Here is a 23,327-nt window from a genome sequence, read left to right on the forward strand (position 1 = left end):
CTTAAAGCCTCAAATTAGTGGAATAAATTTGTAGTTTCAATAACACTATACAGGGTGCTACAAATTCGAGGTACGAGCATTGGTATCTCGGTAACCGTAATAGATACGAAGATGGTTAAATTGGGGCAAAGTTGCGCCTTGGGATGTTCACCACGATACCATCAAATTTTTTTTAAAATTTCAAGGATTGCTGAGTTTTTTGGAAAAAACAGATTTTTTTAAATCAATTTTATTTTTTCCTGTCGTTAGTTTTTAGAAAATCAAAAAAATAATTGCACATTCTCATAGCCACTTTATTAGGGCTATCTGTTAGTGTTTTTAGATTTTCAAATTAGCTGATAATTTGTGAGATAAAGAGGCCGACTTAATTTTTTTAAATACGGACCTGCATTTTTTATTTTAGATTTTGAAAAAACTCGGTCTCCTGAGTACAACGATAAGCACACTTTATACTTCTTTTTTGTTTCAGACATTTAAACACAAAATTTATTTAAACTAATTTCAAGTCCGGCTCTGTTTTTTAAATATTTAAATTATTCATCGTTACAATATTGATAAGCCTTCAAATTTAACTATGACGTGGGGTAAAACATTGGATACGAAAAATCAAATTCAATGAAAAAATAATTGCATTACTTGACGTCATTTGTAAAAGTGAAATCAATATTTTTCAACATTTACAATAAAGAGTACAAAATGCATTCGGAAGTATAAGATGAAGATATGTTCAAAGAGCTATAAATAAAATTGAAAGAATAATAAATTTCCGCAATTAAAATTGAAAGAACAACAATTTCCGAAACTGTTATATTCCGTCTTGAATTCAAGATATTTAAGAACTGTAAATAGTTCTTATATAAATATTTATTGGAACAAAATCTGCCGCATTTTCACTTTGTGTGAAAAGGCGTCCGAAAGGAAAAGTCCGCGGACTTTACCTTTCGTTCGTTTTATTAGACAAATCTAATCTCCGCGGACTTGGCCTCTGACAGGCATTTTCCGCCAAAGGCTTTGCCTGTCAAAGACTTGGTCTTGCCCTCAATCTGCAGGTCGGGCCTTTCCGTGTATGAGCACGTGTATTAGCCTATAAAACAATTAACTTTTGATTTCTAACCACAATTTCTCTTGACGGATGATAATCAAAGGCCAAAAAAATGATATTACCGCAAATTTTGAAGTGTTTGTCAACTTTTTCTATTAACTGAAAATTACTACCACTAATTTTGACGTTCTGAATTCTTACATTGAAATTAGAGGAAGAAACTTCTACCCCCTAATTGAAACATCTAATTTATTCCCCTAATATAGAAGTTTTGAATAAAGCTTACCTAAAATGTTAATACTTTTTTATCGAACCTGTAGTTTCGTCTTTTGCCATGTTAGTGCGTACTGTGTGGAATTTAAAAATTAATTATTCTGTAAGATATAATTATAGCAAAAAGCTCCCACGCTTTGTTAGACTATAAAATTTGGCACAGTTGTATCCCGTTTCAATTTATTAATTTATTCCTGAGAGTCGGAGAACCACTCGAAATTTTGACAAATATACAATCTGAATTCATCAATAAACAAAATGGCAATTGAGCAATGTACAATCGTAACTCAATTATAAACATTTTTAGTTATCTAAACAACTCTGTTTATAAATATTTTGTGTCTATTAATTTTTTCCTAATAATGTCTTAAAATATTAAATCTTAAATCGACTATTCGCGTGTTTTTAACACTTATAAAAAGTACAAAGCGGGTTTTAGTTGGATGTAGAGTCCGTGCGCGGCGCTGGCGATCGAGAAAACGTCACTCGGCGTAGTGTCCGTTTCGTCACAAAGTTTTTTTAGTTTATTGGGCAAAATCGAAGAGGCTGTTCGTCGTTTATACCAATTAAGGCCTTTCTAACTACAATAGGTCACAAGATAACGTTATTATACTACCTGTTTAGAAATTTTTTAACACAGTCCCAATTTTATCCAAACTATCTAGTGTAAACGAAATCCGTATATTTTATTGTTTAAATTAGGCATAAAAATCTAGATATTGTTTCTATCCTAACCAAAAATATATATAAAAAGTTGCAAACTTTGCTGTATAACTCTCCTGCTTCGTAGGAGATTCGTTTCTTCTAAAAAGTACCTTTGGGTATTTCGCCACTAAAAGAAAATCTACAATATAAAACAGTTATTTTTTGTAAACACCGCTGCATTGATCCAGCGGAGACCAATTTGTCGGTGGTATTTTACTAATAAAACAAATTTGTCTAATGGACAAAAATGCTTAACTTTTCAGGAGATATTGTTTTTGCTTCCGACGACGGGATAAGATATACCTCCTGAATTAACGTTTCAGGAAGCAGTTTTTTATCCGTTAGGCAAATTTGTTTTATTGGTAAAATACCGCTCACAAATTGGTCTCCATTGAATCGACGCAGTGGTGTTAACAAAAAATAACTATTTTATTTTGTAGAATTCCTTCTAGTGGCGTAGGTGGCGAAAACCCAGAAGAATTTTTTGAAGAAATTATTATATAACGTTATTACTTCTATAGATTTGAAACAATTAAATATGGGATATGGGAAAACATAAGACAATATATTTGCAGCCTCATTAACAGTACGAACCGACGGCGACGTCTACAGTCAGTTATAGCGGCCAAGGGAGGCAATACAAAGTATTAGAGTAAGTTTTTTGTTTGTACACTTAATTATTAGAGTTATTTTTTTTTAATATCCTTAGTACTGTTAGTGTTACTAATATTTATTAAAATCAAGCCTGTTTTTTTGTGTTCCAACTTTTTAAAGTTTTTTAAATTTTAATTAGAGTTCTAATCAGTGTCGATATGACATTACGGCAATAGCCACCAAAGCCACCAAAGATTAAAAAATAACATCATAAAGTGATGATAGTTGAAAAAATTGCAAATTGTTGGTGGCAAGTTCATTTCGCTCTTAAAAATCAACCAAGACATGTGTTGACATGAGTCCAAAAACAAAGTGCTCAGGAGAAATGGTTCTGATCGAAAAATAATGTTTTAGGAAAAGTTACTCACGAAATTATTGCACAGGGTATTTTAAAGTTATGGTAAAAAACAATCCTTAATTTAACCCTGTATAATAAGCCAAATATTAAAGTTGGTAAATTTATATACAGTTTGGTAAAAAAATAATGAAAATAGGACGAAAAGTAAAAAAAAATATAAATAATACTTTAAACTTGACGAAAAAAATGTCCGCTGCGTTTTTTGGATCTGAGTGTATAAAAATAAGTCGTCTAATAAAAATAAAAATAAGTTGCCTTAAATATTAATACTGTAAATTAAAAACATAGGTCAATATAAATAAAAATAAATCATCAAAATAAATATAATTAAAACCAGACTATCGAGAAATATTTTGTCACAAACAAAACTATAATAAAATGGGAATCAGGTACATACAAATTATGTTTATATATTGTTTTTTAGAAACGGTTATTGGCATTGCGCAGAAATATAAATTTCCATCAAAATAACCAGACGTTTGAATAGCTTACGTAGTATTTAGCTACTCTATATAGCTAGTAAAGTAACTATTTTAACTGTAAAACTTCATTCAGATCCTCGCAATTAGTGGTTTCAATTACACTTTCTACATTTTAGTTTACCATCATTCAAAATGTCTAAAAAATACAATTAAAATTAAAAGAATTTACTAGCAATAGCTTGCGGTAGACAGTTGTATCCATACAGAAAGCTTTTAACATTTTTTAAACATTTAACCTCATTTAACTTATAAAAGAATCAACTTTTGATTTTTAACCACAATTTCCTTTGACTTATGATAATCAAAGTCGAAAATGACATTCCTCGCAAATTTTGAAGTATAATTGGTAGAAATGTTAAAAGTTTGTTAACTTTTTCTACTAATTGAAAATGACTATCCCTAATTTTGGCGTTTGGCATTGAAATTAAAGGAACAAACTTCTGCGCTAATTGAAACCATTCATTTATGGCACTAATTTTGGGGTTCTGAATGAAGCTTAACATACATAAAAAAACGTATAGTATAAAATGGATCCTGTTTTTACCCGTCTATTAAAGTTTCTTTTTTGGATAAAAGGGTTATGTGAAAAACGTGTTTATAATAGAAAAATTATGTTGCATAAAAGTGAGTTTAACATAATTATTTATTATCTACTATTCCTTAATCTTATGCAAGTCGTACATTAGAAATAAAGTCTATTTGAAAATTTTATTGCGAAGTAAAAAAACTTTTTGGCAGTATGTAAAAATTGATCTATTTGTAATCTCGTACAACCTAGTGTAGTTATAGCCGTCAAAATGTTTAGAATCTGACACTGGCCTCTAAACGACAGCCTCCAGGAATCGTACCCGGTCGCGACAGGATATGTGCGCACCGCGCGCTCGATTGTGCGCAAGTTTTGGCAGTGGCGTTCACAGCCGGTCCTCCTCCTCTTCCTCCTCCTCGCCTTCCTCCAGCACTCCCTCGTTCTCCTCACGGTAGCCCGGATGCTCCGAGATGGCGTAGTAGTTGCCGTTGTAGATGACGCCCAGTTCGCGCATGTCCGCGCCCCGTATCGTGGCCTGGATCAAAAGAAAAAACGTTTTAGTATAAGGATTATAATTTATTATATTATAAATCTTAGTTTATTACTTATTAGTATTATTATTTGAGCAGTTGAAAACGAGAGTGGTCTAAGTCAAAAAATGTAGTTTTCAGATATGGGGCTTCAAAGTTAACGGCTTACTGTATAATACTCACATAAGATATTATCATTGTAACACTTTGGTATTGTAACAAAATGGGACCAACTTAAATTTTCGCATAAAAGTAGATAATAATAATAGCAACAATAAGATGATATTTTTTGTCAGTTTATTTTGTATTTTTTAATTTTTTGACTTGGACCATTCTGGCTTTCAATTGATTGAGACTATTAGTGCATAATCTAAAATATGTCTTCATCCAAATAAAAAATATATATTTAAAAAAAACAAAATATGTTATCGTGGGGACTATAATAAAAAAGAAGAAAAATTAACTAAATTAAAAAAACTGTATCTATGTTTTACAAATGTTAATAAGATAATGTAACGGTTTAACAAGTTAAAAAATATATTTGATAGTATCAGAATTATCAAAAACACCCCAATTAAGCTCTTCATATGGCAGATTATCTTCTAAAAGTTCTGTGTCATATTTGTCCTGGTTTAGAAAGAGAAGAAGTATATTTTATGCTTCTATACCTTTAGGTTCTTAAAAAAACCTTGATGGACTGGCGGTATAAACTGAGATAGTTGTTATATATTTTACTTTTTTCCATTACAGGCAACCAAAGTGCATGAAGGACAGGGCATTCTATCTAAATTTTATATGGGTCAAACAGTTTAAAATGTAACAATTGTATTTTGAGCGAAGACACTTTTCGGAGCAAAACGTTTCATTATCAGTATTACGAAAAATGATTTTTTGATGAATAACCGTCTTATCCAATTAAATTTTTGAAGCAAAATTGGTCCTGTCAATCAAATTACGCCGGCGCCGTAAGAAATATCTAGCAATATTCTAGACTGGCTAACATGTAGTTAAGTCTGACTTGTACCACTCTGGCTTTCTGATATATCTTGTTGCGTCTTTACGGTTACAATTTTGAGTGAGATTATATGAAAGTTTTTATAGACTAACATTTTATAACCTCGTGAGTAGATAGAAAATTACACCCAGGAATCGTAATATATTGAAATTAGAAAATAAAAAAAATTGACTTAGTCCACTCTGGTTTTAACGGCGTTTTTATTAGTTAATTAGTAATAAGGTATTTATTTTGTCATCATTGTTTTTTCGTCAGATATAATGTTGCAGTTACTGATATAAATTATATTTTTTCGAAAATAATATAATATTTTGAAAATTGCACATCCTATAGGGTGGCGCCTCTCATACGACGCAGAGGCTCCAGGGAAAACAACAGTTTGTATTATAATTAAATTTTGTGAGTATATGTACAGCTGGTTCCAAAAAAAATGAATACGACTCTTTACACATTTTTTCGAATATTTGGGCAGTGTATATTTATGTGTCAAGTATTTTGACATGTTAAGGTTATTTTGACATTGTATAAAGCAACTTTGTTTTTGACAAAGTGAAATTAGAGAAATGGGAGACTGGTATCATAGAATATACTGCCCGAAATAATAAAAATATGTTTTAAATCGAACCAGCTGTACGTTAATTGACAGAACTTTTTAAAAATATAGAGAGTTCTACAGGGTGTCCCCCAAAAAAGTTACGTATCAAAGTTGTTTTTTTGTAATGGAATACCCTATATATTAATTGATTTTCGGATTCTGGGAGAAAAATTAAGGTGAGTTTTATAAGAGAAGTATATGACTAAAATGTAAGGTTTTTGACATATTTAACATTTTCTACAAATAAAGAACAATTTTTAAATTACAATAAAAGCTACCTAAAATGGAATTTACCCGGTATATCCTAATATGTAGTTAAATTACTTATACTTTAAGTCAAATTAAAACTTGATCCAAAAAGTTATACTGGGCGAGACAAAATTAATATTGAACATTGGTCACCTTTAAAAGCATGTTACTCTTTTATTTTAAACGGAACACCCAGTATATTATTTCGATATTCAATATCAAAATACTATTAAGGTTGCCTACCCCTCAAACAAAGATTTTCCTAGATATTTTCATTTACATGATTTGATCAGAGTAGATCTTTAGTATTTGATAAAATCTAGGTGGCTGTGATATGTCTGACGTTACTTCCACATAGCTGTCTAATTAGTTCAACTTTAACAACTAGTTCTCATTTTGTGTCAGTTAAAATACACACACACACAAAAATTCTCAGAAATTTGCCGAAAATGCAACCTACATCAGAAAGACTTGATATGATTCTATCAGTTGGTGAATGCAGTGTGCATTCACCATTTAATAGAATACTTAAATGCAACTGATTTTATCTAGTCTGGGTTTTTTTAAGGGGATATGGTTAAAGACAATGTTTAAAAAACTCGACCAACTATTGTCGACAACATGAGAGAAATTATTGCTTATTATTAGCTGCTTTTCGAGGAAGAACTCCACATATGCCTTTTAAAGTTAAAAGATCCTTTTGAAAAGACAATCATTGTATGCAGTTAACAGGAATGGATGCATTTGAGATTTCATCTAGCTAATTTTTGTCATATAATTATAGGTTTATATCTAGTTTTAATTGTGTAATAATTAAAATATGCTTTAAACGTGTATCTTCTTATTACCGTTGAGTATTTTACTCTACAATCTTTAATTTTTGTTAAATTAACAAAAGGTATATCGCAGCCACCTAGATTGTTTCAAATAATAAAGATCTACTGACGTAAAATCATAAAAATTAAAATAACTCCGAGAATCTTTTTCTGATGGGTAGGCAACCTTAATAATAATTTGAAGATATATGGATTCCCCATTGAACACCAGAATAATATACTGGGTGTTCCATTTAAAACAAAGGAGTAACTTGCTTTTAAAAATGACCAATGTTCCATATTAATTATGTCTCACCCTGTATAACTATTAATTTGTATAACTGTTAACTTTTAACATACAATGCTTATTGTATTATAATTAAATATCAGGCTATACAGGGTAAATTAAAATTTATGTAGTTACTAAATTATTTATTTATTGTAAATTATTTCTAAACTTTATTAAAATTTATAACTCTCATGTACAGGGTGGTCGAAATTGGTCTGTTTTAACAGAGAAAACCTATTTCCTGACTAGATAGAGCAAAACCGACATGGATATCATGGGCTCGATTTCTGAGAAACTTTTAATGGCGTAAACCGCCTGTTGATATTTTCACTGCCAACTGAGATACGGGGTCTTTTTGAATTTTTTGCCATTTGAAAAATTGCCCATAACTTTTGTATTTCGCGGAATAATAAAATTCTGTAAAAACGTTCTTAAGGCACTTTTTTAAACACTCGTGGCGTACACAGTTGTTTTCTATACTTGCTTTTTTTGACAAAAATAATAAAAAATATAATTTTTTAAATGCAAATCATAGTTGGCTATAAACTTAAAAAAATGCTGACGTTTAACCTCTTCCAACGATATAAAGTTATGTGTATTTATTTCAAAGGATGAGATATTAGGTTTTTTATCTTTGCTTCGAATCGGGCCTTGGTTTTGTGTTGACCCATTGCCTAATTATTTTTTATCACAATTTAATATTTTATATTATTATTTATCTGCATAATTAAAAACCTTTGAAAAGGTAAATCAACATTCTATATTAGTATTACCAGTTACAAATAAAACGCCAGGGTTACAACTGAACTATTAAATGGAGAATTGGGTTGGAACAAGATGCCTGCTCTTGACCTGCTAGGTCCTGCGATTTAACTCCTTTCGACTTTTTTTATGGGGGGAATTAAAAGACCTTATATATAAGGGAAGAACCATTGGGACGAGAGAAGAATAATTATTGCTGAAGGCTACTAGGCAAGCTTTTGGGCTTATTAAACCAGTTCGCCTAATCAATTGTTGTAGCCCTGTGCTCAAAAGATGTTTATTGTGTATTCAACAAGGAGGTGCTCAGTTTGAACATCTTTGATTTTTTTAGAACTATATTCGTCACGCAAAAAATACGTTTTTTTAGTTTTGTTCTTTGCTTATTGTAGCGATTTCAGTTGTAATTACTAATACTAATAGTTACCGTTACTACTAACAATAGAATGTTAATTTACTTTTTCAAAAGTCTTTAATTATGCAGATAAATAATAATATAGAATATTAAATTGTGATAAAAAATAATTAGACAAATAGGTCAACACAAAATCAAAGCCCGCTTCTATATAAAGATAAAAAACCTAATATTTCTCTCATTCTTAGAAATAGATACCTATAACTTTATATCGTTGGAAAGGGTTAAACGCCAGCATTTTTTAAAGTTCATAGCCAACTATGATTTCCATTTAAAAATTATATTTTTTATTATTTCTGACAAAAAGAGCAAGCATAGAAAAAAACTGAGTACGCCGCTGGATTGTGCTTAAAAAAGTGCCTTAAGAACGGTTTTACAGAATTTTATTATTCCGCGAAATACAAAAGTTATAGGCAATTTTCCAAATGGTAAAAAATTCAAAAAGACCCCGTATCTCCGTTGGCAGTGAAAATATCAACAGGCGGTTTACGCCATTAAACGTATCTCGGAAATCAAGCCCATGACATCTATGTCGGTTTCTATGTCTATCTAGTCAGGAAATAGGTTTTCTCTGTTAAAACAGACCAATTTCGACCACCCATTGTAAACCCTAAAAAATAACCCCAATAAACCTTGCCTCAAAGACAATTCATTTCCCACTTTTTGCAATTATTTTTTTTCTCTCGATCTTGTTCTCTAGCTATCACACACATTGTACAGAATTGAACACTCTACAAAAAAGGTCTCTTAGAATTTTTCGATAAACCTACTCCTTCAAAAGTTATTCACGGTTAAAGTTAACCGGTTAACTCGGTAAATTCCTAAATTCTTCAATTTTTTTGACACAATTATAATTATTTTTGAAAAATTTAATCTATTACTGTAAAAATATACAATTCTGATGGTGTTAAGGTTGGGAACTAAGAAATCTTCAAGTCTAATGAAGTTTAAACCATTTCAGTATAGCTGATTTATTTTAATAAATATGCTTTAGTTGGATTTTGATATTTCTTCTTATACTCGCTTACAATCTGAATCACATATTGTTTTTCATCTTCACTTCTAGATAAAATATTAATGTACTCTTCTGACGATTTAACAGCTCTTTCTGCAGTATCATTAACTACTCTCAACTTCTTAGATTCAAAATCTAAGCCTGTCATATATCAAGGATCCTTTAACCATTCCGTACTGGCTAACTGCAGAAAACTTGTATCAATATTAAACCGTGTAAAAATTGTAACGAATTCGAATTTATGAAATAATCAATGTGTTTGTTTATAAACCATTTAAAATCATCCTGATTAAAAATGAAGCGTTTAGAAATATCGAATTCTTCGTCATTATTCAGTTTTAAAAGCTTCGATCATTTTCTGCCTAATACTACCGTATGATCGAAAAAAAAACGGCGTCCAGTTGGCTGGGAAATAACGATCGATGACGTTTCCCATATAAATTTACATATAAAATGACAGCGATCTTCATTTCATAGCCATCGTTGACGCCGTTTTTATTCGATCATACGGTATAATAAGTATTAGAATTAACTACCTGTCATGCATTCAATTGTTTTTCATGATTTAAAATTGCCTACCATGGTATCATGGAAATTGCTTTTTTGCAAATAACAGATTAAATTTTTTAAAAATGATCATAATTTTGTCAAAAAAGTTGAAAAATTTAGGAATAATGAGTGGTTAACTTTAACCGCAAATAACTTTTGAAGGAGTATAGGTTTACTGAAAAATTGCAAGAGACCTTTTCTATAGAGCGTTCAATTTTGTACAAGAATGTGTGATTGTCATGGCTGCTAGAGAACAAAATTGAGAGAAAAAAAAATATTTGCAAAAAGTGGCAAATTCCTATGTAATTTAAATGGGAAATGAATCGTCTTTGGGGTAAGGTTTATTGTGAATATTAGGGGTTTACAATGGTCTGTTATTTTTTTAGAGAAATGATCAACTTTGTAAATAACGGACACCCTAATGCAGCAGGGCCATGTCTTTATGTAAAAATAAAGAAATTGTATAACTTTTTCCATAGCAACTGTTAAAATTGCCTTATATCTATCAAAAATAGTAACCGCAAGGTAGATTAAATGATACTTTACCAGCGAGGATAGGTTAAAAACTTTATTTCTTCTCGCACGTTTTTTAATTGCTTCCATTTTTGAAAATGCTTGTATTCCTTTTCATAAGTTATTCGGGATTTAAATGGAAGTAGTTTGGATATGGCGTTTGTCGCCTCAGTCTGAATATCTGTTGGTAATTTACTTATTTCGTTTTGAGCCATTTCTGGCTCCAATTCAATCAGCAATCGACATGAAAGGGAATTAAAAAATATTGACTCAAAACTGACAACTAAAGAGGCAGCTTTATTTATTTGTCAAATTACAAACCAACGCCAACCCAGCACAATATTTTTTCTACTTGTAATAAATTCCTTGAAATAATAATTTCTGAATATTTTTTAAAACGTAACTCGCTATTAAAAAAAAATATTGTTTTATACACGACGATAAAATTGCATTATCGTCTCCCGAAATTAATTCATTTGCGATTTCATCGCTCGTGAATTAATCTTTTCGGTCGACGATAAAATACCATTTTATTGCCTTGTATAAAAAATAAATATTATTGTACAAATTTTGCAATAAATAAAAACGTACCTTTATAGTCCAGTTGTAGCAGTCGTCGCTTTCGCTCTCACGATCCAGGCGTTCGACGTCCAGGATCTTGGAGCTGAGGCGTTCCAGGATGATGCCGATGTCCTTGATGCTGAGGTGGCGTTTCTGGTCGACGCTGAGCTGGTCCACGAGCAGCAGGAACTTTTCGGAGGTGACGGCCTCGTCCTCCATGACGGTGTTCTCCGTCTCGGACTCGGAGGACTCGTGCTCGGAGAGGCCCCCGCCCCGGCCGCCACCTTCAACGTCTGCAAAACGGGTGCAGGTTGCCTATTTTGAGATCTCTCGTTGATTCTTACTGGGACTGCTGCGCAGGGCTAGATTTGACGAGGGGGGCGAACCGAAAGCGGGACCGAATGCGGACAGGCTCAATCAAATGAGTTGAAACGGATCAAATATAAAATCAAATCAAATCTTTAGTTATAAAGTGGTACAAGGTATAAAGTGGTTCCGGAAACTTTGGCAGCATATTCTGCAGATAAAAATAAGTAAAAAAGTTCGTATAAATGTATGTCCTGAAATGCTTAGTTTCGGAGATACAGGGTGTCATTTTGATTTCTTTCTATCTAATGTCTGAAGTAACGTCAATATTTGGATGAAAATTGGTATCTGGGAGTTTTTTTATATGAGAATTTTGTACTCAGTAGTTTTATACAGGTACGGATGAAAAGTTGTTACTCTTCAAAATTATGCAGTTAAAAAATATGTAGGTGGTGCCCTCTACGAGTTTATCAATGTCAGAAAAGTCAAAGATACCAATTTTCATCCAGGTATTGACGTTGCTTTATAAATTATTTGGAAAAAAAACGAAAAAAAATTGATACACCCTGTACCTCCAAAACTAAGCATTTTAGGACATACATTTATACGAACTTTTTTACGTGTTTTTATCTACAGAATATGCTGTCAAAGTTTCCGGAATACAGTTCGTACCACCCTGTATATTCAGTAACTTAGGGTTTCCATATGTTAAGGAAACTTAATATTATTTTTTTATTTATTTTCTTAGTATAAAATTAATTATTTTAGCTTATTTCTAAATTTTAAATTGCTTCACTGTAAATACCTGTTTCCTGCAACGAACATTGGCGTACGCATGCCCTAACACTAGGCTAACTGTGACATATTTGTGAAACATTGTAAGACGAAATTATAAAAAAAAACGATACGCGCGGAATGTCTTAATTTTGAAGTTAAATAAGAGAGCTCTTTGAAGGTGATGCAGAAATGCCGTTGTGGACTGTATATAAATTTATTTTTTTCTGGTTTTATTTTATCTGTGTAATTTAAATTTAATTACTGAGAAAAACCACACAAAGAAAATGAAAATCCCGCTCCTACCTTAATGGTCGTCTCAAGGTGCGATTTCCTAGCGACGCACACACGACAAAATGTTATGTTTAGCTTGACAAAAATCCAGATTATTTTTTTTTCGTATGTTTATCCACAGATTGTTTTTCTTATTACATTTGTAGAGCTAATTTTTAAATATTATATTTTTTTCCATTCAACTAGAATAGTCCAAGAGTTACCAAAAATTGATGCAGTTTGCACCTTTCGTGGAGCGCAAAAGAGTGTCATTTACATCCAGCACAGCCATTTGAATTTTTTTCTACTGTCAATAATATGTGAAAAAAAGCTTGTAATAAACTTAGAAATTCATAATTTAGAAAATATGTCTTCTTAAAATTAAAAAAATCTTTTCTTGATATTACAGGACTGTTTTTAGAAATTAGTGCGTGACTCCTTACAAATAAAGGGCTATTTCAAAAAAAGGGCAGATTTGGGAAAGCTGATTTTTTTATACATGTATCAACATACATTCGCGATTTTAATTTTATGAAATTAAAAGCGGAACTCCGTGGAACTCATTACTATAACCCATTATGAAAACAAAATTATAAAAAAATAAACCAAAAATAGTGTGTTTAAAATATATTCTTTAAAATGGGACATGCATATCGACGCTTTGTAGAAAAAATTAAGCTCTGCCTGTTTTGCATTAAGATCTGTTTCTAAGGAGCTTAACTTGTCAGTAGCTAGAACTGTTATTATTATGCACTTTTTGAGTCGCGCCTCAGATATGCCCTTCCATTCTGGGGTACGTGTTGTGCGACTCAATTTGACCGCATTTTCAAGCTCCAGAAGAGAGTTGTTCGATATTCACTGGGACTAAACAGCAGAACTCATTGCCAGGACTTTTTTAAAAAATTAGAAATATTAACTCTTCCTTCCTTATTTATATTTGAATCCGTTTGCCTAACACGTAAGCATGTATCAGCTTCTCAAAAAAGGCCATCTCACACTTATCCACTAAGGAACGCGGAGCAAGATCTTTATCTACCTACCCCACGCTCACAGTTAGTTAAAAGTTCAATATTATACAAATCGAAAAAAATGCACAATCACCTGCCATTTGAAATCAAATCCATAACATAATTTTCTTATTTTGCAATGCATTGAAATCTTATTTACTAGACAAGGCTTTATACGCCGTAAATTACTTATATTTTGATAATCGAATTTGATCTTGTAAACACTGGTGTAATATTTGCTATTACTATATTTACTATAAACTTACTAAATATTTTTGAATCTTATTTTTTTTTTATTCTTTGACATTATAAACATTCATAAATGTTTATTTTAAATAATAAGGCTGACTATGTAATCTGTATACCTGTTTTGTTTTTATACTTGTTATTAGTTTTTATACTTTGTTTTGTATTCTCTTTTATTTGCTAGTTTACTTTACTTTTGTCAATAAATGTCAATAAATAAAGGCATTTATTTTATTTTATTATATTGATGTTGTTTAATTGTACAACATGTCTGTAGCTATATTGTCCATAATGATAAATAATTTTCAAATGGCTGTGCTGGGTGTAAATGGCACTCTTTTGCGCTGCATGTTTGTGCAAGGCTAACGCTGTTCCCAGAAAGTGCAGGCTCCATCAACTTTCGGTAGCGCTTCCACCGTTATAGTTAGTCGGAAAAAATTATAAAATTTAAAATTAGGTCCACAGATTATACGACATAGATTTTATAACAACGACAGTGAGTGGTTGAACATACGAAAAAAAAATTGTAATTTCGATTTGTGTCAAGCTAAACATAGCTTTTTGCCGTGTGTGCGACGTCTGGATCCGCGTCTCGCCGCACACTGGTTCGTTTTTATGAATGTACGTCTTTTATTATGTCAATGAAAAGTAATATATCTAGGAATGTATCCCTTTATAGGGAGGCGAATCAGTATGCATTTACAACGTACGATATTTTTGGCACTACTTAATGCTACTTGATTTAAAAGTCTATAATTCGCCGTTAGTGAATGTTCAATATACAAAATAAAAAAATATACAGTCAGTTAAAAGTGGGACAAAATAAAATGCGTATGAGTCTATAATGTGAGAAAACATTTTTCTATCATTTATTATCCAGATTTTAACATCTTTTTAAAAAAGGATTAAGCGTATGGTAGTATTTGCCTTGCATTAAACTGAAATATTTTAATCCGTTTCACCTCGTTTGACTGTATCTATTCAAGGTTGTGTAAGTAAAGGTTGCCTTGTAACTTTAGTCTTTTGATTTTCATTATTTATTTATAGAAGCTTTTAGATCAGATTGTATATTTCTGCAGTGAAAATTGACAATTTGTCTTATTGCAGTATAAAAGTTTCTAATAAACCATAATAATAATTATAACCATAGTCCTTACAATGAGAACTCTCGCTTCAAAATAATTTTGATCCTTCGAAAATTTGAGTTATTGAACCTTGTTTCTAAATATTCTAACTTTAATTTTCTTGGAATTTAAGTTCGGGAAAACGCTGATTAGGTTTTCATTTGGTTTAAAATCAAATAAAAATATTTAAACCAAATGAAAACCTAATCAGCATTTTCCTGAACTTAAACCCCAAGAAAATTAAACTTAGAATAATTTTAATATTGTAGTATTGTCAACATTTACAAAATTATGAATGATTTCAAAAAATAGTATATATGTATACTATGAAGAGTTTCACTTTGAAATATGGAATACTGTTTTGGAAACAAATACAGAATATTATAACATTGTTTCGTCTATAAAAAAAACATTCAGTGGGGTATATAATATTTAAAATTTCCGACAGCTGTATAAAGTTCAAATCCATTAACGTATTGACAGTGTCAGCCTTCAAGAGTGTGTTATATTTACGTTCGATATAAAAGCAAAAATTATAACAACAAAAATATCACCCCTATAATACAAGAACATTGCCCACATATAAACTTTCCTTGAATAAAAAAAAAGCCCACCTACAACAACCTACCTGGTAGCATACAGGTTATCGGCTAAAAAATACATTTTTAAATGGACAGGAGGAATATTATAACTTAATTTAGGACTCTATTGTACAGAGGAGTGCATTAATTTCTGATATGTAATGGCGGGTCTCCAATTTTTAGCATGGAGCATAGAATTTTGTTTTAGATTTTAATTTTGTTGCTGACGTAATTTGTTATATGTATTTTAATTGTACTTCTTTTATATCTATTTGATTGTTTGAAACATCTGATATGTTTAAGTCGGCCATATTTGAATCCCATCTCGGTGGATCTAAGATTTTTGATATGCTCCTTCCTTAAGAACCACCTAACTAGACATAAAACTTGTCAAAATTAACATTAATTCTAGAAAGATCAAAAAAGGATAGAACGTTTAGGATAGAACGTTTCCAGAAACACAAATAACTTCCAAAGAATTTTTTTTCTCGAATTTTAAACTACACTATTTAAAAATCTTTCTTACTCGATGTAAAAATAGATTACAACCATTTTAAGATCAACTGGCAGTAAGCGCCATTCCAAGATAAAGAAGAGTTCGGAACAAGTAATGACATCTATAGGACTTGACCTCGCCAAATTTATTGTCAATTGTCATTCTCCAACCGTCTTTAACGTCATTTTTTTCGATCGTATGGTACAAACGTGGTGGATACGTAAGTTTGAATGATATTGGTCTAAAGTTACAAGGCAACCTGGATTCATTAAACAACATAATCAATTTAATAGCCTTGGTACCTACCTAAAAAACGGACATGACGTGGCTGTGGAGACGCTTGAGCTTGTTGCGCGCCCGCCTCCTGGATGGGCGACGTCGCTACCGATTTGTGCACGGCGATGCGCCGACCCTCCTCGTGCAGCGCGCAGCAGTGGAAGTCGCATTCGACCGCGCCATTCTGGGGACTGCCGGCGCGGGGCAGGTGCGCATGGTGCATGCACTCGGGCGTGTGCACGTGCACGGGCGCTTCCAAGGAGCTGGCGCGACGGGCTCCCATAGATCGAACCTAACGAAAAAATTATAATAGGTTAAGTCACTTTTATACGAGTGTATTCACATGGTACAACACAATGACTAAAGAATACAAGGACATGTAACGGCCATATACGGGCTGCAGCAAAATTTGTGACCTTTAGAGCCATTTTTTTGGACATAACGAATTAATCATTAGCTGTTCATCAGTGACAATTTTAGCGATTTTTAATAGTTGGTTGTGTGTAGTGAACTTTGTATAAACTTTATTACAATGGTAATTTATTCAGTTTTCAAGTGTAAAAGGTGCAATGATAAGAAAGATCCAAGAGTTACGTTTTATAGGGAAATAAACAGTCCACTACACCTTTTCAGCTTTTTTTATTGAATTCGATAATTATTTTTCTGATATTATATGTACTTGATATGTGCTATACGTCGATACTAGTTTTGTAACTTTTGTTAACATTTTAATACGTTTTTTTCGTAATTAATTAGTATGATACCACAGGACACACCAGAGGCGTAGTAAAAATATTTACCAAAAATATAAATATCGCTTCAAGCGGCTATGTTAAGAAAAATATGTGCCACAGCACTGTTTGGAAGAACGGTCACAGTTTGGTCTCGGTTGCTATTTGTCCTTGTATTCTTTAGTCATTGGTACAACAAAATTGCGTTGATTAATTTTAGAAGTTCGATCTGTAAACTCCATCCTAACCTAAATTTTATTCCTGTATTTTCTGATTTGTTGGGTTTCGATAAGTAAATTGAAAGTTTCAGTTAAATTATATTTATATATAAAAGAGTAAGCAACATCTTGAAATTGTACTTCTTGTATTTATAACTGCAGAGCAACTGTATACATAATTTTCCGATAAGATCATATTAAATCTGAAATAATAAATTCGATGCTATGTACTAAAACTAATAATTGTAATCTTTAAGAGGAAAGTACAATACGATCTAAATGGACAGAGATGGCTTTTAAATGAAGATCGCTGTCATTTTATACAGGGTGAGTTTTCTACGATATTCTCTTGGTATCTTGGAAATTAGGTACTGGAGGTAGAGAGTTCGTTAAATGGAGATAGAATTGAAGTTTTAAGATGTCAAATATATGCACCTTTCGGATTTTTGAAAATAATTTATGGATCACAAGATATTTTGAAAGAAAATGGTTATTCGACAACGAGTGAACTTGTTTCCTGCAAACTAAGTGAAATTAATCAAAAAATATAGAATTTGCTACAACTTAGTAGTTTTTAGAAGAAAAAAAAACATATTATAGCTATGTCGCTGGAAAACCTAAAAAATAGCGCTTTTTACGAGGCCACGGCCATAGATATTAATGGAATTAGGGAATATTTTTAAAATAGCCAAAATTTGTTTTTTTTTATAAACTTTCAAAAATCCGAAATCCAATATCTTTGACCTAACAAAACTGCAATTCTTTTCCCATTGAACCGACTCTAACTCCAGTAGTTTCCGAGATACCTATAGAGAACATTGAATGAAACTCACTCTGTATGTATAAATATATGGAGAGTGTCGTCGATCGTCACTTCCAAAACAACCGGATATATTTTTAAGCTAATTAATATTTACTTATATTTTTTACGCTTATATGTAGTAACGTTTATTATGACATTTTAACTGTTAAAGTTGTCAAAATAAAGCTTCAATCAAAACCTCGCAATTAGTCGAATAAATTAGTGGTTTCAATTAGCGTAGATGTTTGTTCCATTAATGTCAATGTAAACATTAAGAATGTCAAAATTAGTGGTAGACGTTTTCAATTAGTGGAAAAAATTATCAAACTCTTAACTTTTCCTTTCTAATTATACTTCAAAATCTGCGAGAAACGTCATTTTGGCCTTTCATTATCTACCGTCAATAGAAAGAACACTTGATTAGAAATCAAAAGTTGATTGTTTTATAAGCTAAATATTAGGCTTTCTCTATGGATACAACTGACTAACGCAAGCTGTTGCTAGGATATTTTATTAATTTTAATTGTGTTTTTTAGACATTGTGAATGATCGTAAACTAAAAAGTATAAAGTGTAATTGAAACCACTAATTTACTCCACTAATTGCGAGGTTCTGAACGAAGCTTTAGAGTCTAATATTTTTAGGTTAACTCTATTTCGAGGTCTACATACCGTACGATTGAAAAAAAAAACGGTGTCAGTAATGGCTATGAAATGAAGATCGCTGTCATTTTATATGGAGAATGTCATCGATCATCATTCCTAAGCCAACTGGATACTGTGTTTTAGTACTTTTTAAAATATTGTACTTTCTGGTATGGATTTTGCACACATTTACTTTGAGTTTGACATTTATCGATTAAAATAAATGAATTGGTGGTTAGTGTACCGATGTTGCTATAACATGTTAATTTAGATATACCTATTATAATATTTAAAAAATTACCGGCTAACAGAACAACCGAAAACATACTAATTGCGTGCAAATAAACTTAACACTGACTTCATCGTGGTTTATCACAGTGATCTGCGGGCTGGCCCTCCTAGGAGGGGTGAATCCGTCCTGAGCTGGTGATGGCCCTTTGGGCGTAGCCGCCTGAATGCCTCCTGGCGGTCGTTTACTAGGTGAAAATTTGGCAGGCGACGGTACGTCGGCAGGCCCCCTTCCAGGCCGCTGGTCCCAGTGCAGAACAACCGTGACCCGGCCCTATACGTACAAAATTATTATTGTTAAGTAAAGAGCTAGTGGTTATAAACTAAGGTTGTCTGGTAACTAGGTAATGGTATGGAAGCTAGCGGAGGGTAACTTAGGGCTCTTGCATAGGCATATAATCAACGAAGTTGCTAAGGGTTAGATTCCTAAGCAGTCGCCATCATTCGCCAAAACGCATACTAACCTGGTATATTCACGGATATGCTCTGTTTTTTTTCTCAGGTAAGGGGGGATTTCAACAGACGATGACAGAAGAAAAGCAGATGACGTCTCATACCAATCTATTTATTTTACTAAAAAAAGTTTCCAATATTTTTTAAGTTAACTATGGATGGGTTTAAATACAAATCCGTCAACCGTCGTCTCTTGTTGTTTTTAACCAGTTGTATAGGTTTATTTCAAAAATGTCAGATCATATTTTAATTTTATTGAACGATGAACGAGAAACGGGCGCCGATGCGTATGAACTCACCTTTAGATTTTTGAGGCTTGTCAAAGTCTTGCCAAATTATAGGTTATAATTTTGTGTCAACTTATGTCAAATACCCTGCATTTTGAAAGATGATGCATTTTGATTCATGTTATTACGTGTGTTTTGTGTCTTTTGAAGTCAAGTGGTGGAAAAATTGAGGGAAATTTAACTGTAGACCCAGAGCACTTTTTATAGTTAATACTCGCTGCCCAGGCAGAAAGTCTAATACACCAATAAAGTTACCATCAATAAAGTTTGTATACCATCTTGTCGTAGTGTATGTCGTAACATATACTAAAAACTGGAGTAGCTGTAAAATATCGACATCACACGACAGGTAAATAATGGATTTGAGTAGTGCAGAAAAATAATGTCAAAAGATACTGGTTTAAAAAAATTAAGATTAAAGATAATTAATCAACCTTTAAGGTATAAAATTTGGTAAGTGTTATTATTAGTAAAATAATTTGTTTCATTTATGTTGTTTTATTTATTCCTGTGGAATATTACAAATTTGTATTCGTACATAAGTAAGAAATAGTTCTTTTTTATATTTTTTTGGTATGTGGTGTTTTCTTCTTGTTTGTTTTGTATTAACACATACCGTTTTTTTACTAAAATAACTCGATTACATTTTTTTAGTTTTATACAGTTTTTTTCACAATATTTTGAAGTAATCACTTGTCAGTCAAATTTTAAATATATTAATTTCCTGCTTTGAATAAGAAGACTAAGGAAGGAGCATATCAAAAATCTTAGGTACACCGCGATGGGCCTCAAATATGGCCGACTTAAATTCCGGTTTATCAGTGTCGTTCTAATTTTATTTAAAAAATGTAAAACTATGATGTAGGGTAGACGTGGGGTAGACTCAATAATTTGTTGTTTTATTTTTACGTTGTGAATAAATGTTGGTAGTTATTAAAATTGTTATAAAATATATAATTCTAATAAAAATAGATAAGTTATAATAAGTATTTATTAACACAAACATTCGATACGCTACTGAAGCAGGTAAGTCAAATTAACGTATCTAAATTCTTTGACATCTAATCTTTGACAAGTAATAAATAAAAGCTAAAATGCAAGAAAAATATATAATTTAGTTAATTTAAGTGAATTTCATAAATGATCGGTTTACTACACGTATGTATATTATATAGTCACTTACTAGCGAAAAGTTGTTCCATTATTTCTCATCAATTTTTGCCGAGATCTACCGCACGCTACACAACCAACTATTTTAGAGTCTTTTTCGATAAATCGCGATAGTGTCACTGTTAATTTAAGTTCTGCCACAATTTCCATCTAGATTTACTACCTTTATACAACTATCAGTAGTAGAATAAATAATAAATAACATAAAATAAGCTTTATAAAACATAAAATATAAATAACATATAATAGTTAATAATAAATAACATAAATAAAAGACTGACAAATCCACAAAATTTCAAATCAAATTCAAATGTGTCAAATGAATCGTCAAACAGAACTGTCAAGGATCCCCACCCTAGAGTGCTTTTATGGTGCTTTTTCCGCCCACCATGCATGAATACATGGATAGCATTATGCTCTTTGAATAAGAAGACTAAGGAAGGAGCATAATGCTATCCATGTATTCATACATGGTGAGCAGAAAAAGCACTCCAGGGTGAGATCTATCACTGACTGATTTGTTTGTGGAAACAATTGACTAACAGACATCTCTGCTGAATAAGAAGACTAAGGAAGGAGCATAATGCTATCCATGTATTCATGTATGGTGGGCGGAAAAGCCACCATAAAAAAGCTCTCTAGGGTGGGGATCCTTGACAGTTCTGTTTGACGATTCATTTGACACATTTGAATTTGATTTGAAATTTTGTGGATTTGTCAGTCTTTACAGACTTATTTTATGTTATTTATTATTTATTCTACTACTGATAGTTGTATAAAGGTAGTAAATCTAGATGGAAATGGTGGCAGAACTTAAATTAACAGTGACACTATCGCGATTTATCGAAAAAGTCTCTAAAATAGTTGGTTGTGTAGCGTGCGGTAGATCTCGGCAAAAATTGAGTGAAATAATGGAACAACTTTCGCTAGTAAGTGACTATATAATATACATACGTGTAGTAAACCGATCATTTATGAAATTCACTTAAATTAACTAAATTATATATTTTCTTGCATTTTAGCTTTATTTATTGTCAAGATTAGATGTCAAGAAATTTAGATACGTTAATTTGACTTACTTTCAGTAGCGTATCGGATGTTTGTGTTAATAAATACTTATTATAACTTCTCTATTTTATTAGAATTATATATTTTTATAACAATTTTAATAACTACCAACATTTATTCACAACGTAAAATAAAATAAATTATTGAGTGTACCCCACGTCTACCCTACATCATAGTTTTACATTTTTTAAATAAAATTAGAACGGCACTGATAAACCGGAATTTAAGTCGCCCATATTTGAGGCCCATTGCGGTGTACCTAAGATTTTTGATATGTTCCTTCCTTAGTCTTCTTATTCAAAGATTATGCTCCTTCCTTAGTCTTCTTATTCAAAGGTACCAACTTATTTATTTGTAAAATAAAATAAACTACTTTGAAATTAAAATGACAGACACATCTATCACTGTCAAGGATCTTGTCGTTGCATAAAGTATACTGCATTGCATGACTTGAATAGGCTTATTTCAAAGTCGTTATAGGAACAAGAGATATCAATGGTCGCTTTTTTAGATATTGAGGGAGCATTGGCCAACAAATCTCTAGAATGGTGGAGAAACTCACCAGGGCAGAGACATTCGTCAAAATTTACGGCAGACCCGGTAACCAAAGACAGAAAGACAGTCAAAGCTCTAGTGGGTCTACCAACAGGGCATTGTAAGCTGAATAGGCAGAGTTTCAAAGTCGTTATAGGAACAAGAGATATCAATGGCCGCTTTTTTAGATATTGAGGGAGCATTGGCCAACAAATCTCTAGAATGGTGGAGAAACTCACCAGGGCAGAGACATTCGTCAAAATTTACGGCAGACCCGGTAACCAAAGACAGAAAGACAGTCAAAGCTCTAGTGGGTCTACCAACAGGGCATTGTAAGCTGAATAGGCAGAGTACTTAAACCGACGAGTAGCGACAGTCCCGTTTTCAATTTTCTTTGCGGCTGCGCGAAATAAGTAGGTTATCTGTCATACGAAGAAGCGAAGTTGCCACTGTTGCCATTTATCAATATCTCTATATACTTTATTTCAAGTATACCTCAGGCAACGAATCGTTTTTTTAATTATTTAATAGCACTAAGATATTTTATACATTCAAATTTAGAAATAAGGATAAAACAAAACAAAAAAATATGTATAAAACTTTATAATTAATTCCACTTCAAATTGTGAGAAGTGTATACCATGTTTATAGGACCACTTCCTAAGTTGAACAGTTAAATACGTATTCTATCTGCCAAACACGTC

General features: G+C 32.0%; 1 protein-coding gene across 2 annotated transcripts in view; it reads right to left on the reverse strand.

The window, feature by feature from the left end:
- Nucleotides 1-4,261: 4,261 nt before the first annotated feature.
- LOC115884653 overlaps nucleotides 4,262-23,327 on the reverse strand; it is a 57,609-nt gene continuing 38,543 nt past the window's right edge. For both annotated transcript variants that reach the window (XM_030903310.1, XM_030903311.1), the window contains exons 4-7: nucleotides 19,182-19,385; nucleotides 16,459-16,720; nucleotides 11,376-11,638; nucleotides 4,262-4,575 (exon numbers count right to left, since the gene is read on the reverse strand). In XM_030903310.1, coding sequence (XP_030759170.1) covers nucleotides 4,426-4,575; nucleotides 11,376-11,638; nucleotides 16,459-16,720; nucleotides 19,182-19,385 — 879 coding nt within the window. In that variant the 3' untranslated portion in view covers nucleotides 4,262-4,425. The remainder of the gene's footprint in view (nucleotides 4,576-11,375; nucleotides 11,639-16,458; nucleotides 16,721-19,181; nucleotides 19,386-23,327) is intronic.

Source organism: Sitophilus oryzae, unplaced genomic scaffold (genome assembly GCF_002938485.1).
Source record: "Sitophilus oryzae breed Bouriz unplaced genomic scaffold, Soryzae_2.0 scaffold_306_pilon_pilon, whole genome shotgun sequence".
Classification (NCBI taxonomy): Eukaryota; Metazoa; Arthropoda; class Insecta; order Coleoptera; family Curculionidae; genus Sitophilus; species Sitophilus oryzae.